The 15,104-nt window shown below is 52.5% G+C and overlaps 1 protein-coding gene and 1 pseudogene across 3 annotated transcripts in view; both read left to right on the forward strand.

Moving 5' to 3' along the window:
• TRIT1 (tRNA isopentenyltransferase 1) overlaps positions 1–6,987 on the forward strand; it is a 79,655-nt gene extending 72,668 nt beyond the window's left edge. For 2 of the 3 annotated variants that reach the window (XM_070610154.1, XM_070610165.1), the window contains one exon: positions 5,630–6,987. In XM_070610154.1, coding sequence (XP_070466255.1) covers positions 5,630–5,766 — 137 coding nt within the window. In that variant the 3' untranslated portion in view covers positions 5,767–6,987. The remainder of the gene's footprint in view (positions 1–5,629) is intronic. The other variant, XM_070610152.1, reaches the window with a different exon arrangement.
• Positions 6,988–7,123: 136 nt separating this feature from the next.
• LOC139082099 (U2 spliceosomal RNA) lies at positions 7,124–7,270 on the forward strand (annotated as a pseudogene).
• Positions 7,271–15,104: the final 7,834 nt, after the last annotated feature.

The following is a 15,104-nucleotide window of genomic DNA, read 5'->3' on the forward strand; positions in this document are numbered from 1 at the left end:
GAAGGCGGAGCTGTAGACCACGGTCCTATGACTTTCTTTGCAGGTGGAAACTTTTCGTGGGATCTTGGCAGGACTGGCGTGGAGAGCGTGTGGAAGAAGAAGATTTCACCTGTGTTTAGGTTAGAATCTTTTAGAGAAACCGTTCAGTTCAAGCAGTTCCCAAGGAACGCAAATGGAGCATTGACAAAAACAGAGCATCCATTTGAAGGTCATAAAGGGAACCTCAACAAATTCTCAAGAATTAATACCAAACAGTCTACGTTCCCCTACCATGATTCAGTAAAATTACAGATTATAATAGGCTTATATGTTTGGAAGCTATCATATTGATAAATAACTTTTGGTGGAAAAAGAAATCATAAAGAAATTTGAGAAATACTAAGCTCTGAATATTAATGACAATATTACATGTCAAAGTTTGTGGGGCACAGCTAAAGCAGCACTTAGGGGCACATTTATATTTTAAAATACATTTGTTAAGCAACAATACATGTATTAAAATAAGCCCCCAAGAGAAACAAAAGCATACATCCATGCAAACACTTGTAAACAAACATTCATAGCAACAACTGTTCAAAATAGCCCCAAATGGAGATGCTACAAATGTCCATCAACTGGTGAATAGATAAACCAAAGGTGGTATGTCCATATAAGGGAATATTATTCAGCAATCAAAAGGAATGAAGTACTGCTACACGCTACAATACAGATGAACCTCAAAAACATGTTAAGTGGAAGAAGCCAGACACAAAATGCCATATATTATATGATGCTTTTTTGGTGAAATGTCCAGAAAAGGCAAATCTATAAAGAAAGAAAGTAGAATAGTGGTTGCCTAGGGCTGGGGGTTTCTGTTGAGAGTGATGGAAATGTTCTGAAATTATATTGTGGTGATGATTACACAACTCTGTAACCATACTAAAAATCATTTAATTGTACACTAAAACAGGTGAATTTTATGATGTGTAAATTATACCTTAATAAAGTGTTAAAAATAGATAAACAAGGCAAATATTTGAAAAAGAGCAATAAAACAAACTCCTGGGGCTGGCCCCGTGGCGGAGTGGTTATGTTCGCGTGCTCTGCTGCAGGCTGCCCAGTGTTTCGTTGGTTCAAATCCTAGGCGCAGACATGGCACTGCTCATCAAACCACGCTGAGGCAGCGTCCCACATGCCACAACTAGAAGGACCCACAACGAAGAATATACAACTATGCACTGGGGAGCTTTGGGGAGAAAAAGGAAAAAATAAAATCTTTAAAAAAAAAACTTCTAAAAACATAAAGGAAGGAAACAATAGAGAGAAAGTCAGAAACCAAGGAAAGAGAACAAACAAAAGTAGGAAAAGTATTTTAAACTTGGTGTTTTGAAAAACCTTAATAAAACGTATAAGGCTGGTGAGTTTATTTATCCAGAGGTGGGTTAATTACCACAGGGACCGTGAATCCATGCACAGCTTAAGTGAACAACTTTGGTTTCCAATAACAAACATGTCATAAGTCTGCAGTCAGTACATTCTTCACCGATGACAGGACTTGCTATCTCAATTGTAGGATCCGACTTCTGTTGACTGGCTGAGCTGTTTTTGCCTCTGTCCAAGCACTTCTCATGTATTATCTCTTTGCATCCTCACTAACAGCCCAAAGAAGTGAGTAATATTATTATCCACGTTTAACAGATGAAAATTGGGGCCCAGAGGAATGCAAATCTTGGCAGAGATCACAGAGCAAGTCCCTGGGAGTGACTGCATTCAGGCTTTTCCCCTGGGTGCTAGGCTGTTGGTGTCCACCAGGGGGCAGAGAGAAGCCAGGAATTCAGGCGCTGGCTCCATGTTTTCCTGAACTTTCTCTTAGCCATTCTTTGTGGTGAGAGATCTTGGTGATCAAAGGATCTGACCCCTATTTTGCACTTTACAATAGGATAAACTGAGGCTGGGAAGGGATAGTGACCGACCCAGGTGGTAGAGCCGATCAGGAGCAGAAGGGGAGCCAGAGCCCAACACTCCAACTTCCCAGCAGCTTTGACCCCCGCCCTAGAGTCAGGTGACCTTCCACCCCTGGGGGAGACGGTGGGCATGGCTTCTGGACTGTGGCCAGGGCTCTGACCTTAGCTGTGAACTCCACAGACACCCTGGCTCCACACAGCCCACGCTGCCCTGCGCACAGGAAGGATACAGCTGCCATTTCCTGAGCAAGGCTCATCTCCACCAAGTCTACCAAGTTCTTTGTGAAATGGGGAGAGCGCCTCCCTCCTAGGACTGTTGTGAGGATCCACACAGAGCACTTAACACAGAGGAAGTTCTCAAGAAGTGGGGGCTGTGTCATTGTTCTTATTGTTGTTGTTGCTGTTTTTCATTATTAATAGCAAGTTGCCTGGCAACTAAGGGAGGCAGATGTCATTTTTGCCTGTTCTCCAGAAGGGGAAGTGAGGCTCAGAGAGTCCCACAGCCAGTGAGCAGTGGATCTGGGGATCCTGGGACTCCAGGCCCTGGGTCTGAGGTGAATGAGGGACAGCTGCCATGCCATTAGAACAGCTCTCCACGGCGATACAATTATGACCCCATCTTACACAAGAAGTTGGAGGTTGGGAGAGGTTAAGTGTCACATGGCTGGTGGGGACCTTTGATGGGAACTCCTGTCTATCCAACTCTAGAGCCTCTGCCCTTAATGATTATCTTGCCCTCAACTACCGCCCTCTCCTGCAAGAGTGTATGAAGTAACGAGTGCAGACTTCTGGTCATCAGGGTGTGTCCGTGTGCGTAGTCATTGGACTTTAAGATGTCAGAGGTACTCTATACCTGTCCCCAGCACTCTGCTTAATCCCATTCTAGAGTGTGGTTTGAGTAATCATGTCTAGACGTTAACCTTGGTCACTCTTTTTTATTGTGGTAAAATATATATAATATAAAAATTACCCTTTTAACTATTTTTAGGTGTACAGTCAGTGGCATTAAGCACCTTCACATTGTTGTGCAGCCATCTCCACCATCCATCTCCAGAGCTTTTTCATCTTCCCAAACTGAAACTCTACCCATCGAAAAACAACTCCCCCTTCCTCCCTCTCCTCAGCCCCTGGCAGCCACCATTCTCCTTTCTGTCTCTGAACTTTACTGCTCCAGGTATCTGGAGTCATACAATACTTGTCCTTTTGTGACTGGCTTCTTTAACTTAGCGTAACGTCTTCAAGGTTCATCCATGTTGTAGCATGTGTCAGAATTCCCTTCCTTTTTTCCATTGCACGTATATCCCACATTTTGTTTATCCATTCATTTGTTGATGGATATTTGGATGGTTTCCACCTTTTGGCTGTTATGAATAATGCTGCCATGAACACTGGTGCACAAATATCTATTTCAATCCCTGCTTTCAATTCCTTTGGATGTATACCCAGTAATGGAACTGCTGGATCATATGGTAATTCTACGTTTAACTTTTTGAAGAACCACCATACTGTTTTCCACACAGGCTGCACCATTTTCCATTCCCACTGGCAATGCACAAGGGTTCCAATTACTCCACATTCTCACCAACACTTGTTATTTTTTGGGTTTTTTGAGAATAGCCATCCTAATGGATGTAAAGTTGTGTCTCATTGTGGTTTTGATTTGCATTTCCATAATGATAGTAATGTTGAGCATCTTTTCATGTGCTTTTTGGCCTCTATACATCTTCTTTGGAGAAACATCTATTTCAGTCTTTTGCCCATTTCTTTTTTTTTTTTAATGATTGGCACCTGAGCTAACATCTGTTGCCAATCTTCTTTTCTTTTTCTTCTTCTTCTTCTCCCCAAAGCCCCCGAGTACGTAGTTGTATATTCTAGTTGTAGGTCCTTGTGGTTGTGCTGTGTGGGACGCCACCTCAGCGTGGCTTGATGAGCTGTGCCATGTCCATGCCCAGGATCCCGACTGGCAAAACCGTGGGCCGCCGAAGCAGAGCGTGCGAATTCAACCACTCAGCCATGGAGCCGGCTCTACTTTGCCTATTTCTAAACTGGTTGGTTGTTTTATTGCTGTTGAGTAGTAGGATTTCTTCATACATTCTGGATATTATCAAATATATGATTTGCAAATATTTTCTCCCATTCTATGGGTTGCCTTTTTATTCTGTTGGTAGCATCCTTTGATGCACAGAAGTTTTAAATTTTGATGAGGTATTAAAGTCCAATTGATCTATATTTTCTTTTGTTGCCTGTGTTTTTGGTGTCATCTTGATAATTTTAAACTGTATTTCTAACCATTACAACTAAAAATGGTGAGATTTGTGTGCTTTTCTCAGGCAGCACAAGTCAGAGGAGGCCCTGCTGTTTTCAGGCCAGTTCATGGACGCTTTGCAGGCCTTGGTCGACTGGCTGTACAGGGTGGAGCCACAGCTGGCTGAGAACCAGCCAGTGTACAGGGACCTCGACCTGGTCCTGAGCCTCATGGATGCCCATAAGGCAAGGGGTGAGATCTGGGCTGCATGGAGCACGAAGCCTTGGGTCGTCCACCTGTGTGTGCCTTCTGCTCATGCTGACCTTCTAGGGGAGAAAGGAAGTCTGAAAGAAAGAGCCTGTTTCTCTGCTCGTCAGAGAGGCGGCTCCTTGCTCTGTGTTTAAACAAACTGTTGCCAGGATTCTGCATCAGTCACAAAGAATTTGCCAAAGTTGGTTTGATTCAGATTTGGCAGTTTGTAAACTTCCCTTTGAGAGGTTTCCCTTCCCCCACCCCCGTCCCTACTTCTATCCCCAGTCCGTTCATCCATTGGTCTCTCTCATTTGGGTCACAAAATGGATTTCATTTCAGGTGGAAACCTTCAAAGATACCCATTCCCACTGACTCCCAAAATAAATGTGAGCACTTTTGAACGACATACATCACTATTTCGTGTAGCCTGAACCTGTTATGTTGAGTTGCGTGAGGTCCTCCTGTTTCAGTAGGATGGGTTCTGATGAAACAACACTTTTATCACTCTCTCTGCTAATATTCTTTATCTTAAAGACTAGTTTACCTGATATTAATATAGCCACTCCAGCCTTCTTACTCCTTCATTTGCATGATTTGTCTTTTTTCATCCATTTACTTTGAACCTGTGTTTTTATGTTTGCGGTGCCCCTCTTATAGACAGCTTGTCATTAGTTCTTGCTTTTTTTTTCTCCCTTCACTCATCTGACAGTCTCAGTCTTTTAATGGGGCATTTAGTCCATTAATAGGAGGTGACCTGACTCATTGGCTGGAGATTCCCCACAAAGACAGGATGGTCTCGTTATGTTTATTTGTTTCTTCTTGCCTTGTAAGCACACCTTGGGAACAGGATGAGCTGGATTTTCCCAGCATCCTTGATGCAGACAGCCTTGAGGCCCCTCAGCAGTCATTTAATGAGTCATGATAGTGTACCCACCCCATGGCGTCCTCTGGGACTGACATGGTCATGACATAGGAGCTCTGGACAGGATTCTATGATAGGATTAAACAGGTCCTCAGATCGCAAAATGCAAAGGTTAAATGTGTTGGTGATAACACTGGATGATATCCATTCCTGCAGTGTCTTTCTTATGGAAAACTGTTGTCTCTGCTCTTTTAAATTGCTATTTCTCTTTCATATTCTATACGGGAGTAGGTCTTGGTGATGGTGAATTTAACCTTGTGGTTTCAGGAATGAAAATTCGTGGATTTGCATTTGCGGCCGGTGTGCAAGAGAACCAGTTACATAACCAAAGAGTGAGTCTGCTGGCCACGGACCCCCACGCTCCAACACAGCTTCATCTTCTGTTCTTTGCTCCCATGCAATGATGAACACTTCTCAATGGAAGGATTCACGAAGGTCAGAAGCTACTCCTTTCTCAGAGACTAGTAAATTCAGCAAATATTTATTGAAACCCTAAACATGAGCCTGACACTGGGATCCGAAGGTAAATTGGCATGACAGTCTCTGCCTTGAGAAGTCCCCAGTGGAGAGAGGGAGTAGAAGGAGTGAACGTGTGAGCAAGCAAATGCCCTTCAGTTTGAGGATGTGAGTGAGTTGGGAAGGAGAGATCCATCTACCCGTGAGGGTGGAGAGGGTCTCAGGAATGGGGGCAGGGGGTTGCTTCAACTGCGTCTTAAAGAGAGGTAATACTTGACCAGACAGGCCAAGGGGATTTGGACCTTCTTGGTAAAGGAATCCACTTGTAGATGAACAGAAATGTCAACAGCAGAACAAGTGAGGGGAGCACAGGTAGTCCCATGTGACTAGAGCAATGTGTACACTGTTAGTGGCTAGATAAGACTGTGAGGAGGGGTCAGCACCAGAGACCAGGTGATGAATGTCAGACCACTGAGTTCTGGGGACTCCATCACATCCTGGTCCCCGAGATGTGGTCTTCAAACCCTCCCCCCCCAAAAAATCATGGTCAAATGCATTTGGAAGACATTGAGTTAAAGCTAAGCAGGTTTCTTTACTGCAGGACTTCCCAGAGCTTAATGCCAATTGCATTAGGACTCTCCTGGGGCGGAGTGGCGGGGGGGAGGAATGTAGCATACAGTGTTTACCAAACTTCTTTTCATAATATTAAAAAATAAACTGGGGCTGGCCCCGTGGCCAAGTGGTTAAGTTCGCGCGCTCCGCTGCAGGCGGCCCAGTGTTTCGTTGGTTCGAATCCTGGGCGCGGACATGGCACCGCTCATCAAACCACGCTGAGGCAGCATCCCACGTGCCACAACTAGAAGGACCCACAACAAAGAAGATACAACTATGTACCGGGGGGCTTTGGGGAGAAAAAGGAAAAAATAAAATTAAAAAAAATAATAAAATAAAATAAACATGTTTTTCAATAACACAGGGTTGCTTAAATAAGTTATGATAGCCATATGATGAAAAAATACCATGAAGCCAGTAAAAAAAATAAATACCTTTTTGGAAATAATAAATGGCATGGTGAAATATTGCAATATATTATGATGTCAGGAAAGCAAGCGTGATTCTGTTTTTTGTATTAAAAATATACACATGTATTAATAAAAAGATACACCAAATATTACCAGTGGTTGTCTCTGGAACATGAGTTTGGGTGGTTTATGTTCTTTTTTTACTTTTATATATTTTCAAACTTTCTACAATATGCAAGTTACTTTTGTAATTAGGAAAAAGTATTTTTTAGAGCTTTGAATAATCGCTTCTCGGCCTTTTGGCTGAGATCAAGTGTAGAGCTTTGAATAGTATAATAATATTATTTTGATAGTAATAACAATAAACAATCGCTAGCATTAATGAGAGCTTAGTGTATGCCAGTCACCATGCTAAGTGCTCTAGATGCTTGCTCCTTTAATCCCCATCACTGTCCTACAATTGTGAGCCCCATTTACAGATGAGAAACCGCGCCTGAGAGAGGTTAAGTGACTTGCCCAAGGTCACAGTGTTGCCAGGTGGCTGGGGAAAGCCCTTGTTTGACACCACTTTCTGCAAGAAAGCTTCCCCACCTCAGTTCCCTTGCAGCTGTGGAGTTCTAGGATTCTACGCACACATCGCCGCCTCTGCTCCCTCTTCCCTTCCAGGCACTTTGCCCGCCCCTCTGTCAAAGAACAGCCTTCACTCTGCCTTCGGGAATGACTCAGGTTCACCTGACTGTCACCCCTGTTAGAGTGGGGGCCGCTCGGGGCAGGGAGCTGGCTGGCTTCATCTCTGACTCAGGCCACAGCACAGAGCAGCCCAGGGGTTGTTGCTGAATCGAATCGTGGGGTGACGCCCTTTGGAATGGCTAAAACCCAATGTTTAGGTTTATGGGAATGTGAGGCCCATTGTTTAAAGAACACAGCTATCTCCACTTGCCCTAAACTGAGTGAAATGATTTCTGCTGTTACAAGAATCAGCCCAGCACTGGGCTGCTTGCAGTCTAGCTGGGAGCCCGGTGTTGCACGACGCACACCCTGAGAATTACAGGCTAGATCTGAGGCCCCAAATGATAGTGTGGACTCAAAGGGGAGTGCAGAGGAATGCCCAGCGGCACAGAGAAGGACAGTGAAGGGCGCAGGAGATTCAGAGACCCAGACCAAGCCTAACAGTCAAGGACACCCCCTTGACTCTGCTCCCTGCCTCCACATGCAGTCACCAAGCCCTGTGGATTCAGCCTCATAACAGCCTTCTCCTCTGCCCTCCACCCATGGCCACTGTCTCCCTGTCTGCCCTCTCGTTACTGCGACTGTGTCCAACTGTGGCCCTGAGTCGAGTCTCTCTCCAGTCCATGGTCCCCTCTGCATCCAGGCTCTGGTCTCGCCCTGGGCACATTCAAGGCTAAGCTGCATTATCCTTATGATAAAGTTCAGCATCCTTATTGGGCCTTACCAGCGGTGTGGAAATTAACCTTTTGGGTAAGACAGACTAGGCATGGGCTTAAGGCAGCAGCAAATGATTGTTTAGATTTGAATTTTGGTATTTTTTAGAATTGAAGTCATCAAGGAAAAGTGCGAATTTTATTGGACATCATACATTCATTTTGAAGTTTAGCCTTGAATCTACCTAGGGGCCCATAACTGCCTGGAGTCCAGAGCCCTCATCCAGCCTCCCTGCAAGGCCCCTTGTGGTCTGTCCCTTGCCAGCCCCTCCAGCCTCAGCCTCACCCTCCCCTTTTGTCCTGCCCTTCTCCCCACTCCAGGCTCTCCAGGTTCCACTGAACAGCTCACCTGCACGTGGCCACCTGCCCCACCCCAGCTCCACTGTTGTGTGACCTCCGGTAAGCCTCTGTGTGCCTCAGTCTCCTCATCTGTTAACAGAGGGGATTTAAATGGCATCCACTCTATACAATGTATGTGCATGAAAGCCTTGCCACTATGTGGCAAGCACAATTCTAAGCACTCTAAATGGGTTTTGATGCAGAACGTGCCTGGCACACCGTAAGCGTTATTTGTTACCTGCCGTTGTTATGCTCCCTCGAATCTCAGGGCCTTGACACAAGCTGTTTCCTCTACCTGGAACACTTTCCTCCCACTGACCTTCCCTGTCCTCCCAGGCCAATTCCTTCTAGTCTTCCCAGCTCGGTCTAAGTGTCACCGCCTCCCAGCGCAGCGCCTTAACCGTAAGCGAATAGACGCAGTGAGAGCGCGCCTCGGGAAGTGCAGGCTGTGCGGAAGGGCTGGTCCACCGAGGAGTTTCCCTGAGGAGCCGTCTCTCTGTAGGCCGCTGAGGGCTGTGACAACTTAGACGCTCAAAGGCGCTTCCTGGACGCTGGCGAGGGCCCCAGAGCTCCTGGGACGGCCGGAGGCGGGTGCGCGTCTTCCGCGCCGGGCTGAATCGGCACCGGGTTCCCCGGGGCGCACAGCGAGAGCTGGCGGGGACCGCGCAGCCGCAGGAACAGCTGGGGCGGCCCGCGTGGGCGCAGCCCGGGAGCACGCGGGAGCCAGGTGGGTGGGCGCGCCAGGAGCAGCGACCGAGCAGGTGTCCGGAAAGGAGAAGCCCCCAACAACGGCTCAAGGGGACAGCGGGGAAGGCGCCGAGAGGCCGCGAGGAGCTGCGGTGGCGGGGAACGCGGGCCCGGCTGCTGCTGGCAGAGGAACGCGCCCCACTCTCGGGACATGGCCAGCACCCGCGGGGCCCCTCTACCTATAGACCCGGCTGAGGCGTTTCGGGTTCTGGGGCGACAGTCTGCGCACCAAGGCTGGGCTGTCGGGTCCCCCCGCTGGCCGGGCCGAAACTCGGGATCCCCGCCCAGGCGAGGGCGCCCGGACCCGCCCCGCGGGAGCCAGGTTCCTGATTTCCCCGGACAGCGCTGCTGCCCTGGGGTCCCTAGGCCGAGGCCCCCAGCCTGCAGGACGTCGCGGCCAGCGGCAGGGAGCGGAGCCCAGGACGACCCTGAGGCCCCTGACGGCCGGGCTGCGGACCCCTCGCCCGACGGGCGCATCGCCCACTAGCGGGTCGCATCTCGAGGTAGCCACCTCCTGCCACACCAACCGCACCCCAGAGCCCCTTCCCGGGGCGTGGGTTCCGCGGCCTTGGCCCCGCCCCTGCGCCCCATTGGTCGGCCCGGAGGGGGCGGCACCCGGCGGCCGCGCTGGAGCACAGGGGCGGCGGCCCAGACGGCGGGGCCGCCCGGGAGGTGCTGGGGCGTCCGCGCTCCGCGAGCCCGACGGCAGCTCGCCCGCCGCCCCTGCGCTGAGCCGGCCTCGGCGACGCCGGACTCGCCGACAGTCCCGGGTCCCCTCGGCTGGAGCGCGCCAGGTGCGGCGCGGGGGGCGCTCTAGGGCGGCGCTCGCCGTCGGGGCCCGGCCGGGCGGCCGCGGGGCGGATGCGCGCCCGGTGATTGCCGCCGTCCGGCCCGCCATGGCCGCGCGCCCCAGCCCGCTCTGGCTCCTGGGCCTGGCGCTGTGCGCGCTGGGCGGCGGCGGCCCCGGCCCGCGCCCCCCGCCCGGCTGCCCGCCGCGCCGCCTGGGCCCGCGCGAGCGCCGCGACCTGCAGCGCGAGATCCTGGAGGTGCTCGGGCTGCCCGGGCGGCCCCGGCCCCGCACGCCGCCCGCCGCCGCCCGGCCGCCCGCGTCCGCGCCGCTCTTCATGCTGGACCTCTACCACGCCATGGCCGGCGACGACGCCGAGGACGGCGGGCCCCCCGAGCGGCGCCTGGGCCACGCCGACCTGGTCATGAGCTTCGTGAACATGGGTGAGCGCGGGCCCGGGGGGCGGCGGGGCCCGGCGGTGACGCCCGACCTCCGCCTAGCGCGCGTGCGGGACGGCGGGCTGTGTCTGCGCCCATCGGGCCCCGGGGGAGGGACGCGGGCTGCAGGGGAGTGTGGATGACCTGGGCAGGGCGCGCCCGGGCCGTGAGCCGGGCGTGACCGTGTCGTGGACAGGGCCCCGCAGGATCAGGGCGGGGCAGGCTAAGGGGTGTGGAGGTTGGGGCGCTGCGGGAAGGGCAGGGGCAGACGCGGGAATGTGAGTCAGGGCCGTGAACCTCCACCCGCCTCCCAACACACCCAAGCGTAGGAACCATGTCGTGTCGGGTGGCCCTGGGCAGTCCAGGAGGACGGGCTGGTGCTGGGCAGACAGATGAGTAAACAGAGGCTGTGATGCTGCCCCTGTGATAAGGGCAGCGCTGAAGACAGGGGCAAAGTTCAGTGTGGAAGAGCCTGGTCACATCATCAGAGTGACCAGAGCTGAGATGAGAACCGGTGTCCTGGGTCCACAGCAGCCTCCTCCCCGGGCCAGGGCCCCAGAGCCGTGGGTGGGGGTGTGGCTGTCAGGGAGCCAGTGGGCAAGGAGGTGACTCTGAGCTCAGTGGGGCAGGCTCTGTGATCTGTCACCCTGGGCCCGTGCTTGGGACATGGCTTGGCCTGTGGAATGACCCACTGGGCAGCCTGGACCCTCTTCATTCTCCCAGGCAAAGCCCAGCTTTTCCTCTGCAGAAATTTTACGCCAAATTAAGGAGCCATTTGCCCTTAAAGTTCTCAAAGAAACCTTTTCTATCACCAAACTCTCTTTAATCTACTGTCATGAATGTTTGTCTCCTATCTGCTTTGCCTGCTCCCTGTGGCTAGGGAGGGGCAGGGGCTGGGCTGGGGCAGACACCAGCCTGGACCTGGGGACCCAAGGACTACAGCTCAGCCTGCGGTGGGAAGAGCTGTGGGCCCGAGAGGAGGGAGAGGACCCTTGCAAGGCCACCAGCCCCCTTCACCTACAGCATCGCCCTTAATCCTCCCAAGAACCCTGTTACCAGCCATGATATTTGCCCCTCTCTCAGATGAGGACAGTGAGGCTCAGAGAGGCAGTGACATGCCCAGGATAGCATAGCCTTTCTGTGGCCAGAACAGGCTCAGACTGTTTGGCCCGCCATCCAGTGCTCAAGGTGGCGACGTTTCTGCTGTCAGTGGGTGGCTCTCGGAGCAGAGAGAGATTTCAGAGGGGTTCGGGTGGAGGAACCTAGGGACCAAGCAGCACCGGGTTCTGTGGGATCTCAGCCTTTTGCTTCGTGCACTATTGCGGGAAGAGGGGACAGCCATGGAGGCCTCTGTCCCCCACTCCAGAGCTGGTGGTGGGCTGAGCTGGGGGAATGAGCAGCAGGAGGCCACTGTCAACCTCTGCTGAGAGCCCAGTGCCCGGCACAGCAATTGGGCCGGTGGGTTCTGGATGCCACCTTCCTGGCTAGAGGCAGGGTGGGGACTCGGGACAGAGAAGACCATATGTGGACCTGAGGCTGGAGCTCTGTCCTCGGGACAAGCTGACCTGGGCTCAGGACCAAGAAGAGCTGTAGATGCAGTCACCCCGGGAATGTCCCCAGGGGAGCCATCCATTAGAGTGAGTCACCGCCCAGCCCGTGTCCTGCTTCCCTCAGCGTCTCCTGGGTCAGGGCGTGCACAGCCTCGGTGGGAGCTGCTGCTGGAATCAAGCAGTGCCCTTTGCTCAGGTGGACCTGGTCCCTTTCCTGCCTCTGCTGTGTGATCTTAGGCAAGTCCCTCCCCCTCTCTGAGCCTCAGGTCCCTCCTTGTAAAATGGGGATCCTAGTGATCGATGCATCCTCGGGGTTGTTGTGCGTTTGGTTGATAGAGGGGGAGGAGCAGAAATCAACCCCTCTCGTAGGGTGAACTGGGCCCTGGTCACTGCTGACCCCGTCCCTCCCAGCTGCCGCCCAGCCTAGGTGTGGATGTGACAGGAATGTCCCCATGTATCTCATACATACGAGAAACCCAGGAAGAAATTTTAAAAGTCAACCAAAGGTGTGTCTACCTATTTTAGACTAAACGTTAGCATTTGAAGGTCCATAGCTTTATAATTCCCCATTTCATCCATGCAACGACGGGTGAAGCAGTTTCACCAGGCTCATTTCATGGGCTCAGAGAGGTTAAATGTTCACCCCAGGGCCACAGAGCACCTCCCTGGCATCATCCAGGCTGTGGATGCCAAACCCCAGCTTCTTCCCGCGCCATCTCTGCGCGTTTCATTAAGAGCTGAGGCCTGTGACGCTGTGAGAGTCACGAGCAGATCTCTGTTCGTGGAAGCCCGGGCTGCGGGCGGCCCAGCCGGCTGTCAGAGGGCCTGCTTCATTCTGATGGCCTCATTGCCCTCGCAGAGCTCTGTCGGTTACACTGGTTTTAACTGGTAATTACCTGGGCTGATGTGGGGGTTAGACACCTGCCAGGATTCTGACCTGGTTTGGAGGCCCGGGCCCCAGGCCTCTGTGGGTCAGCGGCCCCTGAGCCTCCATGGAGTCTAATAGCAGAGTCGCTGTGGCACCAGCGCCCACGCCCAGGCTCCCACACCCGTTGCCTCCAGCTCCAGCTCTCCTGGCAGCCACATCTGGCTCCTGGGAAGCCAGAGCTGGTGCCTGCCGGGCTGCCGACCGTCAGTGGCAGCCAGTAGGACCCAGAGGCCGTGGGCCTCTCGCAGGCCTCCCGCCCGTGGTCAGACATCTGTGTCCGAGCAGATGCTTTAGTTGCCCGGCTCCTGACTGGCAGTGCCTGTGCTGGGAGGTCACGGCTGTGGCCAGGGCCGCCGGTGGCCCTGCCTGGCCTGTCTGTCAATCTCAGCCTTGTGGACTCTTGGTTCCCCTTGGCCAGGACGCTGGAATGGGGGCCGAGACCCATGAGTAGCAGACGGAGCCTGTTCCTGGTGTCGCCTGTGCTCAGGGAGAGGAGAGTCCTGAGCTGGGAGGCCACACGCAGGTTCTTGTACCGCCTGGGCCCACCACTGATTCCTGTACGTCCCAAGTCGTGTCCCTTCCCTGCTCAGGGCCTCTGATTCTCGTCCAGCCTACGGTGATGGTGTCAGAGGACAAGCGGCCTCCAGCCCTGGCCCTGTGGCTCTGTGTGGGAGGCACTTCCTCACAACCCCGCCTGGTCCCCTCGACCCGAGTGTACGTGTGACTGGTGCACCTGGGGCACCTCAGGCCGGCCCCGGCCCCTGAGGGAGGAGGACATGAAGGACCAGCTCCACGTGTTCCTCCTGAATCCTGTCACCTCGTGTCAGCCCAGCGGCAGGTGCCCACGTTCCAGACTGAGAAACTGAGGCACAGGCAGCACTGTGGGCAGAAGGCTAGCCAGGAACAGATGGAGCCACCTTCACTTTTGTCCCGACCCTTCCCTGCACCAGACTGAGCTATTCCCGTGGTCTCCGGCGGCCGGGGACAGGGGTGTTGGGTTTGGGAGAGGCAGGGCTGAGTGGGAACGAGGGACTTGCCCGGGGCCTGCTCGACTCTGTGACCTTGAAGGGGTGATGCTGTACCTCCACGAGCCCCGGGCCACTTTCTTTGGATCTTTACTAGGGAATTCTTCCCTTTTTTCACCGAGTCACTCAAGGATCATGAGGTACCTGCTCGGTGCCGGGCATAGTTCTCGTTCCTGGGATATGACAGTGAGTGAAACAAAGTCCCTGCCCGCATGGGGCTGACCTTCTAGTGGGAGAGACAAGTGACAGATACGTAAGCCACGAAGATGAGTGTCAGGTGGTCTGGACAGTGACACCCCCATCTGGACACCAGAGGGCAGGCAGGACTGGGGTGGGGACTTCTGACCTGGACTCCGACGGCAGGGTTTGCATCTTTGCTCCACCATGTGCTCTCAGTGTGACCTGGACTTGCCAGTCCATCTTGGAGCCTCAGTTTCCTCCTCTGTAAAATGGAGATGCTCACGGCGCCCACGCTATGGGGCTGTTCAGGGATTGTGTGAGATGGTACCCAGTGACGACCACTGCCCAGAACCTTCATGTTCCTTCATTTGCATGTCACAGTTACTGTCACGTCTTTGTTTTAAAAAGAGGAGAGTGAGGCTCAGAGAAGTTAGGTGATTTTCCCAAGGCCACATAGCAGGTCGTCTCCCTGCCTGCACATCTTCTGCTCTTCTGCTATACAGAAGCTGTTTCTCCACCCAGCCTGGGGCCTGGCCCATCATTAGGTGCAGTAAGTGCTTGGCCTCCTAGGTTGAAATTCAAATCAGTTCATTAATTTGCTTAATTAGTCAACTGATTTTGATGCATGCATATTAGCAAATTTCTCAAAGGAATTTGGAAGCAGGGTGGAAGAATGTATTTTATAGTTACTTGGGAATTTCTTTCATACTCTCTCTCAATGTCTCGAATATCCCAGTTAGAAGAACAACATGTATTAATTCGGAATAGAAAATAGATACATGTGTCAAAAGCCTGAAATGCCAAAAAAATACATAATGAATAGCTTCCC

This window comes from Equus przewalskii, chromosome 2 (assembly GCF_037783145.1).
Source record: "Equus przewalskii isolate Varuska chromosome 2, EquPr2, whole genome shotgun sequence".
NCBI lineage: Eukaryota > Metazoa > Chordata > Mammalia > Perissodactyla > Equidae > Equus > Equus przewalskii.